At 44.6% G+C, this 20,432-nt stretch overlaps 2 protein-coding genes across 5 annotated transcripts; one reads left to right on the top strand and one right to left on the bottom strand.

Annotated features, from left to right (window-relative positions):
- Positions 1-1,104: 1,104 nt before the first annotated feature.
- On the top strand, positions 1,105-20,426 carry LOC132701351 (protein transport protein Sec16A). Of its 3 annotated transcripts, XM_060669181.1 has the most exons (16): positions 1,105-1,419; positions 2,777-2,886; positions 5,050-5,265; positions 6,458-7,403; positions 9,255-10,044; positions 10,127-10,216; positions 11,650-12,242; positions 12,301-12,470; positions 13,730-14,065; positions 14,129-14,525; positions 15,469-15,641; positions 15,851-15,937; positions 18,318-18,536; positions 19,694-19,904; positions 19,969-20,165; positions 20,250-20,426. In XM_060669181.1, exons 2-16 carry the CDS (start codon positions 2,788-2,790, stop codon positions 20,262-20,264), a joined length of 4,539 nt encoding a protein of 1,512 aa, XP_060525164.1. In that variant the 5' UTR covers positions 1,105-1,419; positions 2,777-2,787; the 3' UTR covers positions 20,265-20,426. The 3 variants fall into 3 exon arrangements, with proteins under 3 accessions (XP_060525164.1, XP_060525166.1, XP_060525165.1); XM_060669183.1 differs by lacking the exon at positions 10,127-10,216; XM_060669182.1 differs by lacking the exon at positions 15,851-15,937 and having other exon boundaries at positions 20,250-20,425.
- Positions 2,910-4,046, bottom strand: LOC132701353 (phosphoglycerate mutase 1-like). 2 transcript variants are annotated; one of them, XM_060669187.1, is made up of 3 exons: positions 3,866-4,046; positions 3,226-3,802; positions 2,910-3,175 (listed from the first exon to the last, which is right to left on the bottom strand). In XM_060669187.1, the coding sequence occupies exons 2-3, from the start codon at positions 3,755-3,757 to the stop codon at positions 2,955-2,957; spliced, it is 753 nt and encodes a 250-aa protein (XP_060525170.1). In that variant the 5' UTR covers positions 3,758-3,802; positions 3,866-4,046; the 3' UTR covers positions 2,910-2,954. The 2 variants fall into 2 exon arrangements, with proteins under 2 accessions (XP_060525170.1, XP_060525169.1); XM_060669186.1 differs by having other exon boundaries at positions 3,859-4,040.
- Positions 20,427-20,432: the final 6 nt, after the last annotated feature.

Genomic DNA, 20,432 nt, shown 5'->3' with positions numbered 1-20,432 from the left:
CCGAACTATTCGGAACGAGTAGATAGTTCAATGTAGAAGAGAGGACAAACTTAATCCAGATAAAAGCTATGTCTGCTCAGTTCATTTTACTGAAAACGATTACGAAAGAGACTTACAAAATGAGTTATTAGGTTTTTTTTGTCTTGAGTAACACATTAAATTCATCCCAAAATTTAAATTTTAGGTAAACCTTTAAAAAAGATTCTCAAAAAAACCGCTGTTCCCACCCTATTATTATTTAACCAGAAGCCACCAACACAAGCAGGATTATCTGGACCAAAAAGTCTTCATTCTAAAAATGCCAACATAGAAGCTCCGCAGGTATTGTCTGAGCTTTTAGCAACAACATCGAATGCCACAAGTGAAATTCCAGAGAAAAATCCATCTCTAGAACCCATGCCAAAACCCCAGCCAGAACCCATCTCCGAACCCCAAATAATAAATTATGGTGATACCCGCAGAAAAAAAATTAGAAAGTATGGTAAAATTGTAAAATAAAGATGTAGTAATACATGTTTTTTATATTATGTACATATCTACCACCTGTAAATTTTTGTTATATATGCCTACTATATTTTTTGTTTTTTAATATGTTCTTTAATATATCCAAAAGTAGGGATTTCTAGTTTATAAGTTGATATGTCGGCGGACTGGGTTTTCGAAAGACAACAGTAAAGTTAATTACTTCCACTTTAATATCACAAAAATACACTTTCTTTATATGACCACGGTACCGCACGTGAAAACGTTGCCTCTTGGACACATCTGCTGAGACTGCCTTTTTGGTCGGCCCGCGGTGTTGCCAAAAACACCACATAAGTATTTGTTGATTTTTGTATATTTAAAATGGTAGAATGCCGTAAAACACAAAGTTTTACAAGTAAATCGTTTTGTTCGCTAGTTTTATTTATTTATGTAACAATATTTAATTAATATATGTATTTCAAGATAATACTAGTATTATTTTTACCCTATCTGAGACCCTACCCTACGCTACTTCCCAATAATTATTAAATAAATACTGGGAAGATCCAGTGTGTGCGCTGAGTATTGAGAAGAAGAAGTATTTTGTGGTCTGCGACCGGTTGTCGCCGCGTAGTCCGTTCTTTAACACTGATAGTTGACGTCGTCGAAAACTTTCGATTCGTGTTCCACGGTGTTTGTTGCTGCCGTGTTCGTTGACGTTAGAGGTGTAAATTAATCTATTAAATGTTGGAGTAGTATTAAAAAAAAAAGTTCCGTTGAAAGCGACTTGAACTCGCCGCCTAAGTATCGATCTCGATTACGTAGTTTGCGAACCGATCGATGGGAATTTTGTAACGGCCGAAAAATGTGGAGCTGAGGTGGATCTACGTGAGCCGTGAAACTTGCAACGACAGCGTTTAAAATCGTGATCCCTAATGAATGGTGGATGTAAAGGTAACGCTCTTTTTTCTCCCGATTGATTGGAACGCTAATTAACGACACAGCTGTGATCCTCGCTCGATACAAGCATATTGTTCGTAATTTCGGCAACGATCCGCGCGTTTTTCTCCGTGAGGCTTCGCGATCGCGTGGCCGTTTTCGAAAGGCGTCGAATTTTCGAGCCGTGAAGTGGTTTCGTTGGTTTCGCGTCTCTCAAAAATTGATCCGTTCGAAAGTTAGGTTATGTGAAACGTCAAAATTATCGTCGGCGTAACGAAACCTTTGTCGAAAATCGCGTTGCAAACTAATTATTTTTTTTAATTTTGACGCACGTAAAACAAGTTGGTTTCGGAAGTTATGGTATGGAAGTATAGAATGCAGAGGTTGCGGAATGCTCGTGTGATATTTATGTTTAAATCTAAAATAAAATTGCAAATTATTTTTATCACCTACTTAAATTACTTAAAATTATTCACAGTTTGGTTTTAGAAGAAATATAAACGCTGTTTCAGGCATTCTCAATTTAGTTTCAAACATTACGGATACATTCCAGAATTCGCCATATAAATAACACTGTATTATTTTGTGATCTCGCTAAAGCCTTCGACTGCGTTGATCGTGGAATGTTAGAGGCTTATAAGTTTTCAAATAGCAGTCTTAGTTTGATGCAATCTTACCTTAACAATAGGTGCCAGGTGATTAAGTACTCTGGAGTGACATTAGCGAAGAGTGAGGCGAACATTGGAGTGCCCCGAATCTCAATTTTGGACCCCATATAATTTTTAATTTATATTGTGGATCCTTCACACGTTTCTAAGGATTCATTAGAAGACATGTTAGAGTTCCAAGATGGTTTAGTGCAAATAAATTAGTTCTAAGTAATTATACCAGATTTCTTGGCATCTATATTGACCGAAAAGTTCAGTGGGACTTCCATATAGATTTTGTTGCTCAGAAACTGACCAAAAATTTGTATTTGCTTCGACGCTTTACCGAAAATGTCTCTCCTGGTGCGTTAAGGTCCGCATATTTTGCACTTATTCATTCGCAACTCCTGCATGCGATCTTAATATGGGGTCATGCTGCTGGCAGGTACCGTTCGTTCGGATTACAACGAAAAGCAATTCGAATTATTTGTGGAAAATCTATCATTTATAAAGAAAAATCCGCATCTATTTAGCACCTATAAGGAATTGCATGACCATCAAACCAGCATTTTTATTCTTTTGATGAATATTTGTATTTCTATTATCATGTATCGGGTGTATGTATATAAATAAAGTATTCGTATAACATAATTTTTTAATTAGGTTTAGGTGGTACCTTATTTTGTTGGTGGTGACGCAACAAATATCATTTCGTTTCCTTTTAGCCGAGTGAAACATGTCCTGGGTGCATCAGCGGGGCCCCAAGGCGACCAGCACGGCTGCCAATTCACCCGCGCAACCGTACAACCCCAACCAACAACATTCCCTGGTCAACGTAAGTGAAATCACGAATAATAACAGTAGGTTTTATTTTCGTATAAGAGGGTCTCGCAGTTTTTGAATTTACTTCTTGGCTTTGGCTTGGTCGGCCACCTCCTGCATGGCTTTCCTCACGGTCTCCTCGTCCCCGAGGAACTGGAGACTCCCACCCGGCACCGGTTTCATGTTTCTGTCTAGGGTGTACTTGAACGGGATCCCCGTCGGCAGGTTCAATTTCATGATTTCGCTCTCCGTCATTTCGTCTAGGTGTTTCACGATGCCGCGCAAGCTGTTACCGTGGGCAGCTGAAATTTCAAAAATTAACGACAACAAAAAAAAACGCGGGCCCCCTTACCGATAAGGACCCGTTTGCCCGCTTTGATTTCCGGCACGATCCGCTCGTTCCAAAACGGCAGGGTCCTCTGGATCGTCAACTTCAACGACTCGTACATGGGAAACTCGTCCCTCGCGGGGCCCTCCTTGTAGATGGGGTCGTTCAAAATCACGTCGTAGTAGGGATTTTGCGGAGTTATCGGCGGCGGAGGGGTGTCGTAGCTCCTCCTCCATATGGCCACTTGTTCCTCGCCATATTTCTCGACCGTTTCGGATTTGTTCAGCCCCGTCAGGCCGCCGTAATGTCTCTCGTTGAGCCGCCACGTTTTCACCACCGGAATGTCCCGCTCCCCCAACACTTCGAGGATCCCGTCGAGGGTTTTGTTCGCCCTCATCAGTACCGACGTGAACGCTACGTCGAACCGGTGGCCGGCGTCTTTTAGGGCTCCGCCCGCGTTCGCCGCTTCCCGCCTGCCCCTGTCGCTCAGGTCCGCGTTGAACCAGCCGCAGAAAAGGTTCAGTTGGTTCCATTCGGACTCGCCGTGTCGCACCATGACGATCTCGTAGGTTTTCGGGAGGCAGCGGCAGCCCGCGGGCGTCTGAAAAAACCGCGAACGGTTAGTGGGTGCGCCGGGGGGTCCTTGGCGCCGCTCACGTCGCACGACATCGTCTCGGACGGTAGATTTTCAACGGGGGTTTATCGATTTGACGGTTTACACTTCGCACCGCAGCATAACGCGTTTTGACAGACGGCAGTCGCGTCGGGCGGATCTTTGTGGTCCGTGGAAATCGTTCGTTGTCGAGGTTATACCGATAGGGAATTCGATTTTATGGTTCTACTTGATAACGCAGGAATTTTCAAAGCGACAATTTATATTTTAATTTATAATGTTTTGTTAAGCTCAAAATTTGTCGACATTTTTCCATCGTCTCTCTTGAAATTGTCAATAATTTCTCAGTCTTTACTGTGGCACAAAAAACACACTTCATTAGTTCTTTTTCACCCGACATGATGTCAGAGATATTTAACGAATAACAGTTTGATTAAAGGAAAATATCATAAAGCAACCCTGTGCATTTTATTAAATTCACTAAACACGGCATCTGTATCGAGATTCACAAACATACTGATATAAGCTCTAATGAGTAGAATAGTAATACATAAGAGAAAGAAAAAAAATAGCTATATGCAGTGTATGTATACATCTGTCCGGGTAGTAGTAAAGATTTTGTTATCTATTGAGGAGTGTCCTCAATAAAAACGTCTGCCCTTATTAATATAAGTTTTTAAGATTGAATTAAGAAGTTGTTTTGTTGTTGTTTGCTAGAAAAAGATGCGAATTTTGGTCATTGTGGGTTATATCCAGAGTTAGAACGTTACATTTTACATCTATTTGTCCATATCTTCATTTGAGTTTCGCTGATAAAGATTTGATATGCGCAGTTTAAAATTCAGTAAAAAATTGAATTAGAAATTTCTTGTTTCCGTGTCGATGGGGAAATTTTAACTGTGGTCGTCAAATGACGTCCCACTGCGCAACGTTGCCAGACCGCTATATTTCATGCTTCACGGAAAACTCCAACGTCTGCAATCTAAAAGAAATTCGAAATAATTTCGAAAGATGCAGAAATAAAATCCGTAATATGAAATGAAATACTATTGGATGTTTTTACGGAGATATTATTGCAAAAATTTAAGGTACGAAAAAACGTCATAATTTGTGGTTAGGTTTTTGACTGTATCCAAAAAAATTTGGGTTAGTTTTGGTTTTGATTTTTTAAAAATTTTAATTTAAATTCCTTGCACATGCTATAATGTACCTTACATTTTCTTTCATTTTATAAGAACCAATGGCAACCTCACGACGCTCAAAACTGGTTCAACGCGAGTGCACAGCCGCAGCAGACGTTCGGTCAGCCGCAGAATTATTGGCAGCAGCCATACGCCAATCAGGCCGGCCAGCATCCCGCGCCCGACAATCAGCGGACGGTCGGCCAGTACGATCAGCGGTACCAGCAGCCATTGAGTCATCAGCAGAACATCACTCAGTATGAACCCCAGGTATATTCCTTAAAAATATCGAAAATTGATCTGAGGTGGCTTTTACTTGATGTAAATCCATTTATCAAAATAAATAAGAACTAAAAGTTCAGATTTTCACCGTGTCTTTATCAAATGTTTCATAAGAACACGGTTTTACTTCTTGTTTATTTTGATTTTCTTAAACATTTCCCCCAGGACCAATTTTTTATACGTATTCAAAAAAGATAAGAAAAGGGAGGCGTGCAAGCAATTATTCCGAGCGTTGTAACCGTAAACACCACAAATTTCATTGTAAAAAACCGAATTTTATTATCAATTTTGCCATTCACAGTTTGCGCGCCAAGGCGATGGCGGTTTATGTGAAATTGTCGATGATTTAACAGAATTTATTACTGATTTATAAGGATTTTTTCGTTGTGGTACCAATCTTTTTGCAGCTACTCGCCACTCTTGGTGCAATTAACATTTTTTGCCCCAAGGCGATGGAGATTTATGTGAAATTGTCGATGATTTAACAGAATTTATTATTGATGTATAATGATTTATTCATTGGCGTTTCAATTTTTTTGAATTTACTTGCCATTTTGGGTGCAATTAACATTTTTCGCACTAAGGCGATGGCGATTCACGTGATGTTGTTTATGATTTAACGTAGTTTATTACTGATTTATTCATTGACGCACACAATTTTGCTCAGGTTCCTACAATTAGCCTTTTGTGACCTAAGGCCACAGCGATTCGTATAAATTTGTTGACAATTTTACCGAATTTACTACAGTTTTATGAGGATTTATTCGTTGGCTTTGATTGGTTTTACCACTCTGGGTGCCATTAACATTTTTTGCTCCAAGGCGATGCCGATTTATGTGAAATTGTCCATGATTTAACAAAACCTATTACTGATTTATAACGAATTATTGGTTGACGTACCAAATTCTTCGCAGTTGCTCGCTAATCTGGGTGTAATTAGCATTTTGTGCTCCAAGGCGATTGTGATTTACGTGAAATTGTTGATGATTTGACAAATTATTTTTACAGATTTATTGGTTAGCGTACCCATTTTGTTTGTAATTTTACCACTTCGGGTGCGTGCGTGAAAGTCAACTAAATATATACTTATCGTTTAAAATCGCTCGAAGGATAATCTCCAATATTTTCGAGACACCCTGTATACGTACCGTTCATTTGTTTATGACCGCGCTGTTGCCAGGTCTACGACCATCGTTTCGCACAAAACAACAGCGGCGGCGGTGGCGGCGACCACGCGAACCTCCAACACGGCAACGATTGGAACTGGGAGTGGGGGGCGACCGCCGACGAGAATAACTCGAACGTGTCGTCGTCGACGACGCGGCTCGGCAATCTGGGCGACAGTTTCGCCAACGACGACAGTTGGAACTGGCCGGCGCAAGACAACGCTCCGCCCCCTGCAACCAAACCCGACAACAAGCCGCCGGGCAAGTTCGACACTCCTCAATGGTCGGTGGAGTCGCAGCCGTCGCAAGAATCCTCGGACGACGTCATCCCCGCGACGCCCCTGAAACACCTGGAGGTCGAGAACAAAGAGATCGTGTTCGCGCACGTCGGAAACGACGTCGTCCCCGCGGACGTAGGGGCGGAGCCGGTCAATTTGGAGAGCGTCCCCGACAATGCGGAGGAACCGGATCGCCTCCCGCAGTGGCATCAACCGCGGCAGACCGAGAACAGCGAAGTGCCCATCAACGATCGCAACCAGTATCTGGAGACCGGCCAGTTGCGCGGCGGCCTGCAGAGGATGGTACCCGGCCAAGGGGACGATTCTCTACCACCGTTCGGACGGATGGTGCCCGGTCGGACTAGACCCCCCGCCTACGACGCGGGTGGTCCTCCGGAAGGGCTACGTCGTATGGTACCCGGGGAGTCCAGCTCGCCGGAGACGACGTCGCGCCGCGTCCGCGAGGACGACGACGACGACGACGACTCGGAGCCGGAGCTACGACAGTTGAACGACGCGGTGCAGCCCCGGTCCGCTACTATCGGCGCGGACACGCCTCCTAACGCGTCGGTCATCAGGTCAGGTGCCGTCGGGGGAGGCTCCGTGCTTGTTCCTACGCCGGTCGAGATCGCCGACCCGGATGCCCGACCGCCGGACCAACAGAGGAGGGAGTTTATAGAGGGTGCGTGTTTGTTTCTATTGTGTTACATTAGTGTACGGAATTTCCGGAAGCATTTATCATTCTCAGCGGCAGAGCGATATCGATTTGTAGAAAATTTTCGACGATTAAACAGAATTTACTATGGATTTATAAGGATTTATTGTCACTCTGGTTGCAGTTAACATAATCAGCGGCGGAGCGACAACTATTTATATGAAATCATTGATGATTTAACATAATTTACTACGGATTTATAATGGTTTATACGGTTGGCGTACAAAATTTTGGGCAGTTACTTGTTACTCCGGAAGCATTTATAATTCTCAGCGGCAGAACGATATCGGTTTGCATAAAATTTTCGACGATTTAACAGAATTTACTATGGATTTATAAGGATTTATTGTCACTCTGCTTGCAATTAACATAATCAGCGGCGGAGCGACAGCTATTTATATGAAGTCATTGATGATTTGACATAATTTACTTCGAATTTATAATGGTTTATCCGTTGGCGTAGAAAATTTTGGACAGTTACTTGTTACCTCGGACGCATTTGTTATTCTCAGCGGCAGAACGATGTCGATTCGTATAAAATTTTCGAAGATTTAACAGAATTTACTATGGATTTATAAAGATTTGTTGTTACTCTGGTTGCAATTAACATAATCTGAAGCAGAGCCACAGCTATTTATATAAAATAATTGATGATTTAACTTAATTTAGCTATTGCGATATATATTAATGTACTACTGATTTATATGAAATTATCGATAATTTAATAGAATTTACTACTGATTTATCCGTTGGCTTACAAAATTTGGAGCAGTTATGCGGCGCGGCGATGGCGATTTTTATGAAGTTATTGGTGATTTAACTAAATTTACTATGGATTTATAAGCATTTTTTTTAATATACAATAAATTGGACAGTTGTGACTTTGGACACAATTAACATTTTGTGCGCCAATGCGGTGACGATTTATATGAAATTATTGGTGATTTAGCTAAAATTACTACGGATTTATAAGGATTTTTTCATTAATATACAAAAAAGTTGGACAGTTATTTGTCCTTCTGAGTGCAATTAACATTTATATGACGTTATTGATGATTTTACAGAATTTACTACTGATTTATGAGAATTTATCCATTGTTGCACAATTTTGAACAGCTACTTTCCACACTGGGCCAGAGCTACTGCTATTTATATGAAGTTTTTGATGATTTACTTGTCATTCTGGGTGGAATTAACATTTTCTGCGTCGAGACGATGTCGATTTATGTTTAGTTATTAATGATTTAAACGAATTTGCTTCTGGTTTATAAGGATTTATTCGCTAGCGCAGTTACTTGTCACTTTGACCGAAATTAAGATTTTCTGCCTCGAGGTGATGGCGTTTTGTATGATATTGTTAACGCCCTACCAGAATGCGCTACTGATTTATTTGAAATTATTGCTGACTTAACAGAATTTACTACGGATTTATTAGGATTGTTTCATTCAAGTGCAGTTACTTGCCAATATAACTGTGGATTTATAAGGATTTATTCATTAGTGTTGACAACTTTGGGCAGTTACTTACCACTCAAATATTGATAATTTAACAGAATTTATTATGGATTTATAAGAATTAACTTGTTAGTTAGTTAGTTAATTTTATTTTATTTTCGAATTGGTACTCTTGAACTACCGATATTTACGCGGAGCAGAACCCGTGTTCGTCGTTGAACTACTTGGTCGTTTCTTGTTTGGACTAATGTTTTCGACATTTTTTACTAATTTTTACCGCTCTCCTACTAAAGGTAAATCTCATTGTATTTCCTACATCCTGCGTATAAGTACCGTGGTCAAATCCGTTCACCACGTCCGCAGGTCAAACCTACGACGGCCTGTCCGACGTGACCGACGCCGTGCGCGACCTTAGCGTCACCGGCGATAACCCGGCCTCCCACGGCGGCGGGGGCGGCTCTTCGGCGGATCACCGCACGCGCAGCCGCCAAGATAGCAGCGGTGACGATAGCGGCGGCGGCGATAACAAACCGCCGTCGCGTGGCGCGAGGGACAAAAGGGGGGAGCGGCGCGATAGGTACTCCCCCGACTCTTATAAAGGGCGGAGACGCGACAAACGGCATCCCAAAGAGCACCAGCAGCGCTACGACGACGATACCGATTACTACAGCGATAAGGAGGCGGACGGCGGCGGCGGGAGGAGAACCCGCGACCGCGACTACGACCGCAAGTACAACAGTCTGAGGCGGGGCGGCGACAAAGAGAAAAGGAGGCGGGACTATCGCGAACCGCGTCGCGGCGAATATCCCCCCCACTATCCGCGGTACCGGGACGCTTACGACGACCAGTCGAGGCCGTCGAGCAGGTCGGATTCGATGCACGAGTCGTACCGCGAGCGAAAGTACCGCGACGGGGGGCGGTACCGTTCGCGAGACGCGTACAATCCGTATCAAAGCTTCGCGTACGACCCTTACAATCCGTACTACCAGCAGTACCAGTACTACGAGAACCTGCGTCGCACCAATCCGCAGGCCTACGCCGAATGGTACCGGAAGTACTATCAGCAAGCGTCGTCGTCGTACGCCGGCGACGACCGGGCGTCGGTTCATTCGGGCAGGAGTTCCGCCAACGAGGAGCAACCGAAAGACAATAGGTGAGCTATTCGCCGTCTCGCCGGTAGTTCGTTTGTCCGCCGCTTCGCTTTGCTTAAACTCTCTTCCATTGTCGTTGTTTAGGTACGCGCGGCAAGGTTTTTATAGTCAGCAGGCGGGGTACCACGGGCGTGGTCTCGGCATAGCCGACCGGTACGGCCTGGACCAGTCTAGGTGAGCCCCTACCACCATATTGTAAAGGCGCGTCGTTCGAGAGGGATAGTTTTTTTTTTGCACACGCAAGCTTTTTCCCAATCACGCGTTGCGATTCGTCGCTTTTCACCGCTGAAGCAGTACGAAAGAGTTTCGGTTATTTGTTGGGGATTTACGGTGATTTCTGGCGATTTATCGTGACTTACATGGCTTAATCCGTTCCACCGAATGGACTCTGCACGAAGGCCGAGAGCGTTTTATATTGAATTATCGACGATTGAATGAAATTTACTAAGGATTTGTTCGAAGGCGATTTAAGCGACATTATTCATTACTCTACCAAATTTTAAGCTTAAGTTACTCTATTGGTAGTTCAAGAGAATTTACTACGGATTTATAAGAAATTATTCACTATTTTTCAAAAGTTTTTAGTTTAAGCAGTTTAAATGCAAATATTATTCTTTACGCGTATGCGAGTTATATGAGAGTAATGAAGATTTAACAGAATTTACTACGGATTTATAAGGATTTATTCGGTGGTGTACAAACTTTTGGGCAATTACTTGCCACTCCGAAAGCAATTGACATTCTTCACGCTGCAGCGACGGCTATTTATATGATTTTATTGATGATTTAACTAAATTCACTGTAGATTTATAAGGATTTATTCGTTACTTCGGGTACATTTATTATTCGCTTGTCGTAAATTTTGGCGATTTATATAAAATTATTGATGGTTTAAGAAAATTTACGACGGATTTATAGGCATTTATTCGTTATTTTACAAAATATTGTTCAGTTACTTCGCACCCGGATGAATTCTCCTCCCCAAGGCGATGGCAAGATATATGAAATTATTGTTGATTTAATAGAGTTTACTACAGATTTCTAAAGAGTTGTTCGGTAGCGTACAGAATTTTAAGCAGTTTTAATGTTGATGCTTTAAGGATTTATAGGAATTTATTCAGATGCTATTAACATTCTAGGCGTGATTTATAAAGATTTATTCGTTAGCGTACAACATTTTAGGCAGTTGTCCGTCACTATATATATGGAATTATTGATGGTTTAATACAGTTTACTATGGCTTTATAATTATTTGATCGTTAACTTGAAATATTTTAGGCAGTTGCGATTTACAGTACAGTTATTTTGTCAATTTATACGAAATTATTGATGATTTAAGAGGATTTATTATGTATTTATATTTCATTTATTGTTCATTTCGTCATTCATTCAGTTTTCTGCGCATTATAGAAATTAGTGTACAAGATTTCGGCCGGACTCTTGAGCATCTACTCAAGTTAACCTTCGTCTCGGCGTAGTGGTGATTTATATGAAATTACGGACGATTTAACGGAATTTACTAAAGGTTTATATAGATTTATTTGCAATTTTCGCCAATATTCAGTGTCCGCGCTTTCATTGGATAATTTGCGTCGAATGTTCGACAGTGCCGTCGCGGGTAATGCGTCGGTCTACGACGCCCAGCGTCTGACGCCGGCGCGTTACGCGACCGCCCACGTCAAGGCGTCGATCTCGTCCGGCAAACTGATCCGGGTGTTGCCCAATTACCCGCCCGACGGTCAAGACGCGGTCGTCGAACTCGTGGACCTGCCCCGCCTCCTCGACGACGACGAACGTTACATCGAGCTGAGTTCATTCCCCGGGCCCCTCGTCAAAGGCGTCACCCACAAGAAGACCCTAATCGCTTACTGCGACGACAAGATAAGTCGCGCGCGTCGAGCCCGAATCCGCACCCTCGACTCGTACGTCCTGATGTGGGAACTGCTGAAACTTCTCATCAGACAAAACGGCATGGTGATCGGTACCGACATTGCCGAATTGCTGCTCAAGAATTGCCCGTTGGAGGCGGCCGCCGCCCCGCCCAGGCCGCCATCAGTGGCGTCGAACGCGAGCCAGATGTCGTCGGAAGGGGCGGGCGTCGTAGCTCCGCCCGACGACCAACAGGCCCCGCCCAGAGAGGACGAGGCTACCCGGAAGTTTCGCGAGTACCTGCTCTACGGTTCGTGCAAGGAGGCGTTAGGTACGACCGTCGCGCGTCACCGGAGGTAGCGAATTTACCCTCGCCTCTCTCGTTGCAGAGTGGGCGATGAAGCGCGGCCTGTGGGGCCACGCCCTCTTCCTCGCGAGCAAGCTCGACAAACGGACCTACGCAGGAGTGATGACGCGCTTCGCCAACGGACTCGCGATCAACGACCCGCTCCAGACGCTCTACCAGCTGCTTTCGGGGAAAGTGCCGGCCGCCGTGACGGTAAGACGTTCGAACTACTGATCGGAAACAGCGTATTCGGACCTACGGCTTCAATTTAACTAGGCTTAAAATGGTGAAAGTCCTTAAAATAGTGCCGGGTCATTTGAATTACAGGGATGAGGATCGATTTAGATGTTTAAAAGATAAAGTTGGTGGTGGGTTATTTGAACTACCGTCCGAAAATGGCAGGTTTCGATGAGGCGGTTCGGAATGGTAAAAATTATTTGAACCACATACCTCACCGGAGGAGTCGATTTGTCGGTTTAAAATGGTAGAAATCGTTAAAATAGTGACAGGTCATTTGAACTACTCGGCGAAACTGGCGTCGACGACTTCGGTATGGCACTTCAGAGAAAATCGGTAATATAATGACGACTCATTTGAACTACTTACCGCAAGTGACGAATTCGCACCGAAGGGGTCGATTTAACGGCTTAAAATAGTAGAAATCGTTAAAATAGTGTCATTTGAACCACTCCGCGGACCTCGCGTCGACGACTTAGGTATGGCGCTTCAGAATGGTGAAAATCAGTAAAATAATGATTCATTTGAACTACTTACCGGAAGTAACGGATTCGCATCGAAGGAGTCGATTGATTGAAAGGTTTAACAGGAAAGTCGAGCATTCTCATCGACAGGGTCGATTTAGAGGTTTAAAATCGCGAAAAATTGTAAATTTAGTGCTTGTTTATTTGAACTACTGACTGGAGGAGGCAGATTCTCAACGTAGCAGAATAGCAGAAATGTGTAAAATAATGACGGTTCATTTAAACTACTTACCGCAAGTGACGTCTTCGCATCGAAGGAGTCGATTTAACGGTTTAACAGGGAAGCCGAGGATAGGCGACAGCGTCGATTTGGAGGTTTAAATTCGCGAAAAATCGTAAATTTAGGGTCGGGTTATTTGAACTACTTACCGAAAATGGTGATTCGCATCGCATTTTCCCTTAAGCGTTTCAGAATTTCACCAATGGGTAGAAAATAATGATGTTTCATTTGAACTACTTACCGGAATTGACGGATCCTCATCGAAGCGGTCGATTTAACGGATTAATATGGAAAAAATCGCTAAAATAATAACGGGTAAAACTACTCGGCAGAACTCGCGTCGACGACTACGGCGTAGCGATTCAGAAAGATAAAAAACGTTAAAATAATAGCGGGTCGTTTGAACTACTGACCGGAAGTCGCGCCCTCGCCTCGAGAGCGTTGATTTCGCGATCGGACACCCTTCCGTACGATCATCTATTTCGTTTCAGTGCGTCGCGGACGAAAAGTGGGGCAACTGGCGACCGCACCTCGCGATGATCCTGTCGAATTCGTCTCAGCGGCCCGAACTAAACTGCAAGGCAATCACGAGCCTGGGCGATACGCTGCTGAACGGCGGCGACATCTACGCCGCCCAATTTTGTTACCTGATGGCCGAGGTGGGATTCGGGGGCCACGGCGCCCCCGACGTCCGTCTCGTTTTGCTCGGGTCCGACCACAGGGCCCCGTATCCGCAATTCGCGACCAACGAGGCGATCCACATGACCGAGATCTACGAGTACGCGTGTAGCCTGAACGATCGGCGCTTCGTCATCGGCGAGTTTCAGGTCAGAAGTGGGATTTTAGTGGAAAATTTTCTTTTTCATTAATGTTTATATTTTTTTCACTAGATCTACAAATATCTGCTCGCTACGCGATTGGCCGACTTCGGTTTGCCCGAGAAGTCGCTCGCTTATCTCGAGAAGCTTGCCGAGTATATAGTCGGTAGCCCCGGCGAAGTGTCACCTACGTTTGTGGATCACGTGTGCGTCCTCGCGGACCGTCTCAAGTTTTACGATCCCGTGGGGGACGTGGAGGATGAGTCGCAGTTCGGGAGCCTCCTGGAGACGAGCCGTCCGGACCGATCGTGGCTCGACGCTTTGAAGACGGTCCAGAGGGACGTAAAGGCGGGCGTCATTCAGACTGACGTGGAGCCGCCCCCGCAGGCGACTTACGAGGCCGATTACGCGACGTGGCAGTACCAGCAGGAACCGCCTGCGCTCGCGGATCAGGCGACTACGCCCTCAGGTGAGCGGTCGTTTTGAACTACCGCGCGGGATTCTCGAAATACGTCGCGCGATGCGAAATATGTCGGGAAAATGGGGATCAAGTCGTTTGAACTACTCGGTGGAATTCGCTAAAAACGAAATGGATTTGCGCTTTCGGTTCTATCTTTCGTTGAGTTCGTTTGCCCTACTCGGCAGATTTTCCATAGTTTTGAACCGTCTGACTCAGTTTTTCGCGCAAAATAAAATGAATTTACGTTTTTACCGGTTAAATTTTGCCGAGGTCGTTTGAACTACTCAGTGAAAATTTGATAGTTCTCGACCTCTGATTTGCGTTTTAGGTTCTATTTTTAGTTGGGGTCGTTTGAACTATTCTGTTAATTGTCGATAATTCCGGACCGTCTGCCTAGTTTTTTTTGCGGAAAAGAAAATATTTGTGCTTTTGCCGTTAAGTTTCGTCGAGATCGTTCGAACTAGTCGGTGGAATTTCGATAAATTTCGACCGTCTTATTCGGTTTTTCGCGAAAATCAAAATAAATTTGACTTTTTGGCGTTGAATTTCGTAGAGGTCGTTTGAACTACTCGGTGAAATTTTGTCAATTCTAGACCGCCTGCGTCGGTTTCTTGGCTTCTAGGTTCTATGTTTCCCGAGGTCGTTTGAACTACTCGCCGGATTTTCAATAATTCTGGACCGTCTCTTTCCGTTTTTCGCGAGAAAACCAAATGAATATACGTTTTTGGCGTTAATTTTCGTAGAGGTGGTTTGAAATACTCTGTGGAGTTTTGGTAATTTTTAACATTCTGTTTCGCAAAATATAAAACGGATTTGTTCTCTTTTCGTTAAGGTCGTTTGAACAACTCTGCGAAATTTTGGTAATTTTCGATTTGCGCTATTTGAACTACGTCGCAGTACTCGAATCGGAATTAATTTAGTTTTCCATTTTTTATACGTTGCACTAATACAGTGGAGTACCCTCCGGGTCAGTACCAAGAGCGGCAGGCGCAGTACTGGACCGGGCAGCAGCAACAGCAACAGTTCCAGCAGTGGCAGCCGGAGGCCGCTCCCGCTAATTTCGAATCCGAAGTGGCGAACAACAATCAGTCTCAAACATCGTACGATATCAACAGTCAATCGAAGGTGAGTCGGGCGCTTCGTCTGCTCTAAAAAAAATCGCTTTTTGGTTCATTTGAACTGCCGGGCATTTCAAGTCGTCCGCGCCCGAGGTTCGCTCGAACTTCTCGGAGTATTTTTAGCCGCCCGCGTCTTTTTTTCCTTACACGCAAAACCAACGATTAATCGAGACTGTTTTCCGTGGCCGCCGCCGCGTCTCCCCCTCCTCCCTTCAGCCTCGGCCCGTGGCGGAACAGGAGGAAGCCGCCCGCCGCCGCCGCCGCCGCCGCCGCGACGACGACGGCGACGACGACCCGCCCGAAGTAAGTAGTAGCGACGGCCCGCCACCTGTCGTTTATTTGCGTAAGCGCGCCGGCAAGTGTGCCGGCGGGGGCGTGGCCGGCGAGTCGCTCGAGCTGCGGCCGATCAACGGTACCGCGACCACGCCCCTCGACAAAGACAGCCTGGACTTTTTCGAGGGCAACGCGAAACCACCCGAACGGGCGTGGTTGTTGCAACGCGAGGGCGGGGCCGCCACCGGCCCCGCCCCCACCGCCAACGACTCGTACAACACGTTCGACGTCAAGTACGGTTACCGCGGCGGCAAGCTGCTCAAGTTCAAGTCGCTCGACATACCGGAGTTCCGGAACACGACGGTCACGTGTTCCGCGTCGAGCAACAAGGTGTCCGTCTCGTCGGACAACATCAAGTCCGACCTGTATAGTAAAACGGCCGCGTCCAATAGGCCGGACGTCGTTACGGACACGATCAACGCGTGGGCGAGGCGGGGCGGGAGGGGCGTGTTCTCGAACCTAAAGTCGACCTTGTTCAGTAGGTCGACGTCCGACAAGATCGTCTACAAACCTTTAATATTCGGCGGCACTTATCCGATCGATTGCCCGATCGGGGGCAGACCCCGCGGGGGCGGCGTCGAACGTGCGCCCTTCGACAAGGGCTCGCCGCCGAAGTTTAGGGAGTACGGACCCCCAAAGACGTTCGACATCGATCAGCCGTTCTGAGGGGGCGGGGGCCGTTTTGTTTCTCGTCTAGACGCGCTTCGCAGGTGTTTCGTTACGCGCGCCGCAAACGCCGACGTCGTAGGTTCGGAAACGGTTAAGGTCATTTGAACTACTGTTCATTTATGTCTCGAAACCAGTTATTCTGCACTCGCGCATCTTAAGAGAACGAAAACGCTCGGTTATCGGAAAACGGTTAAGGTCATTTGAACTACTACCTTTTCGGTTGAAAGGCGCGCGCATAGTAATAGTAACCCACAGATTCATTCGCTCGACCGACAGTTTTCCCATTTGCGTTTCATTTGAAAGTCACACATTCCAAGTACCGCATTTGTTTGAAAACTTGTTGTTCTGCACTCGCGCATCTTAAGGCCCGAAAGCTCGGGCGTCTATCACAAAACGGTTAATATCATTTGAACTACTGCCTTTTCGGTCGAAAAACGCGCTCTTCGTAACGCACGGATTGACCTCATGGTCGATTTTGTGCTTTTGTTTTTATAATATTCGGAACCAAGCGTTAAAAAATGGGTAACTTGATTTGGACTACTTTTACTCGAATTATGTTTTGAAACCTGTTTGTCTGCACTTACGCATTTGAAGAGCTCGAAAACGCGAGCGTTTATCACAAAACGGTTAATATCATTTGAACTACTGCCTCTTCGGTTGAAAAACCCTCCCTTTGTAACGCACGGATTGACCTCATGGTCGGTTTTGCGCTTTTGTTTTTATAATGTTCGGAACCAAGCGTTCAAAATCGGGTAACTTCATTTGAACTACCTTTATTCCAATTATGTTTCGAAACCTGTTTTGTCTGCCCGACATTTGAAGTGCTCGAAAACGCGGGCGTTTCTCACAAAACGGTTAAGATCATTTGAACTAATGCCTCTTCGGTTGAAAAACGCGCCCTTCGTAACACACGAATAATCCTCATGGTCGGTTTTGGGTTTTTGTTTATATAATATTCGCATTTATATTTTAAAACTCGTTGACCAAAACTCACTCATCTTGCGAGAAGACGGTTAAGGTCATTTGAACTACCGCCTTCTCCGCGCGTTTATTGCCGGTAATTACGGTCCGAACCGCCGCATTTATTTTTTGGCCGGGTTATTTGAACTACTCCCACCGTGCCCCGCCCGCGCGTCCCCGCACCGCTTTTATATGTGCAAAGTAGTTTTTGCGTGATAATACGTAGCCCGTTATCATTAGGCAATGTTAAGGAATCGTTGTTAATTCCAAGAGTTGTTTGTATCGCCCTGTATACGGCGCACGCGGTGGAAGATATTCGGCGTTTTGCCAAAACGTTTTTCTTTGTAGCGAACCATATTGGCAAAATTAAAGGAATTGTTTTATTTTGGCAAGCCGAATATTTTCGCCCAACGTTTAGTGGTGCAAAAAAAACACTGTTATACACACGATAATTTATGGATTTTTTTTATATAATATATATATATATATATATATATATATAGACAATTTACACCCCATGACGTAGATACGACGAACGACATTTATATTTTGTACGCTGCGTCTACACGTGTTATATTTTCGGGCTTGTAAACGTTGACAAATAAAGTGTTGATGATTTTTCCGTGCGTTTCAATATGGCGGCGGTTGCGTTTCAGTTTTTTCCAATTCCACCGATTCGACGATTTCGCATATGCATTCTCCTTCTCCGTGTTGGTTTTAGGGCCGGCCCCAGATATCGATGCCGAATCATCGTTCGGCCGTATTCGGCGACGAGCCGCCCCGCGAGGCCCTCGAACGAAACGCCCAACCGCCGCCGGCGACGAAAAAGTCGCCCGTCAAAGACGCCAAACAAGGAACGGGGTGGTTCGGCGGCATCTTCAGCAAACTGTCGATGAAACCCAAGAACCAGATGATCCTGCCGGACGATAAGAATCCGAAGGTATACTCGGACCAGAAATATAGTGACCCCGCGATTGGCAAAGTTAATGTTAAAAGTGATTAACTTTGCCTACTGTTTATTGCCCCAAAACCGCAGAACCTTACCCGTCTTAGGAAATTTTCTACCTACACGCGTTTTGTTGTGTTATCGAATCGATTTTGTAGTCTTTATTAAAATGTTTTATTTTTAATATTTTCAGAAGTTTTTTTTTTCGCGTAGCTCTCTTCAAAATATAAATCATTTGTAAAAAATTGTAAACACTCAAAACAATGGATCCTTTTTTTATTTGCCGAGGTAGTTTGTCCTCTAATTTGTCATTAGTTTCGGCTACCATCTTCACTTCGTCTTCAAATTCTGCGTTGTTTTCCACGTCTTCTTCTTCATTTAACGGTCTGCACATTTTGAAGTGTTAAAAAAGGAACCTTCAAAAATTATTTAATTGTAAGATTCTAATAAATATTTATCTGTATTCTTGCGGCGTACATTTATCTACCGGGAATATCATCTATAGTCTTAAAAGACTGTTTTTTTTTACAAATCGAAGAACTATTTAGAAAATACCAAAGTACAACATGAAGAATGTTGTTAATCGACAGGCACACAAGACAAAAATGATTATTTTCAACTTTTCCTGTAAGGTAAATAAAGTACAACTACTTACTCTTACCCTTTGAACTATCCTTTGAAAACAGACTCGCAGGGTCAAAGCTCGAGAATCAGGTACATAAACTGGAAGGATCACAGTCAAAATCTCCTTAATTTATACGAACATCTTGCAATTTAAATTAAACTCTTAAGAACGATAAATATCACTTGATGTTAAAAAAAAGCTTCTACCTATTCGAAAATAAATTTATAAAAATTTCAAGTCTCTACAAATATTCGTTACGGTGCATCTCAGGCAAGACTTACTTAATAAAGAATAAATATCTGTCAGTTTTACTACGATCCTGCGAAAGTCTGCGGTTAAGGTACTGTAAAGTGCTTAAAACGTCAAAGCAATAAAGGCACTATATTTTTGGTCGTATTATAACGTAACAGTGCGAAAGCTTCGCTCCGCAAGGAGCACTTATATAGGGATAAGTAACCGAGGACGGCGGCGGGATGGTAGTTCAAACGTCCCGTTCGATAATCGTAATTTATTTATGAATCGTCAGATCGTTTGGGACGAGGCGAAAAAACGATGGACCAACGTCGACGAAGACGGCAACGAAGCGACTAGCGAGTTCAAACCGCCTCCCAAAATGGCGGACGTCAACCCGCTGCCAATGCAACGCTACGCCGATCCCGCCCCCAATTACCAACCGGCGACCGAGAACGCAGGGGCGCCACCCAAAGCCAACATGTTCAAGCTGCAGAGGGGCCGAAGTGAGTGTGCCCCAAGGATCCATTCCCGACCCCCCAAGTATACTTTTATTCTCGTCTCTCTCAGATTTGAAGAACTCTTACGTGGACGTGTTTAACGGCGCGAAAACTGGGACGACGGGCGGCGCGCCGCCGCCCCCGGGTGAAAAAGTCGCCGCCCCCCTTCAGATGAACTTTTTCGTGCCGCCGACGGTTCACGACCTGACCGCCCCCGTCGACTTTTTGACGCCTGCCGCCGGGCCCCTCGGAAACCTCGGCGATCAGGTGAGTGGGACGTTCGAACTACCGCCGTATTCGACGTCGGACGGTAGTTCAGATGACCCGTAAACGACGACGTAAAATTCGCAGGCGCGGGACACTTAGAGACGGAAGGCGAATCGACGCAGGAAGCCACGCCCCCACGCGCGATTTGTGAATACTGCTTGATACTCTAGGTACATTTTTAAAAATATTTATATATATATGTATATTGTTGTTAGGCTGGGGAGGGGGATTAAATAATACATGCCGAGGTACCGTTTTTTTTCTATC

Source organism: Cylas formicarius, unplaced genomic scaffold (genome assembly GCF_029955315.1).
Source record: "Cylas formicarius isolate icCylForm1 unplaced genomic scaffold, icCylForm1.1 PGA_scaffold_4__25_contigs__length_36172078, whole genome shotgun sequence".
Taxonomy (NCBI): Eukaryota; Metazoa; Arthropoda; class Insecta; order Coleoptera; family Brentidae; genus Cylas; species Cylas formicarius.
The sequence above is the reverse complement of the archived record's forward strand: the minus strand, read 5'-3'. Positions and strand labels throughout refer to the sequence as shown.

What these genes read in the sequence shown, in the direction of transcription:
- LOC132701351 (XM_060669181.1), top strand. Translation starts at nt 2,788, where the DNA reads ATGTCCTGGGTGCATCAGCGGGGCCCCAAGGCGACCAGCACGGCTGCC. An exon ending in GAGCAACCGAAAGACAATAG is followed by an intron (nt 10,045 to 10,126) that starts GTGAGCTATTCG and finishes GTCGTTGTTTAG; the next exon opens with GTACGCGCGGCAAGGTTTTT. An exon ending in TACGGCCTGGACCAGTCTAG is followed by an intron (nt 10,217 to 11,649) that starts GTGAGCCCCTAC and finishes AATGTTCGACAG; the next exon opens with TGCCGTCGCGGGTAATGCGT.
- LOC132701353 (XM_060669186.1), bottom strand. An exon ending in GGGCAAACGGGTCCTTATCG is followed by an intron (nt 3,176 to 3,225) that starts GTAAGGGGGCCC and finishes TTGAAATTTCAG; the next exon opens with CTGCCCACGGTAACAGCTTG.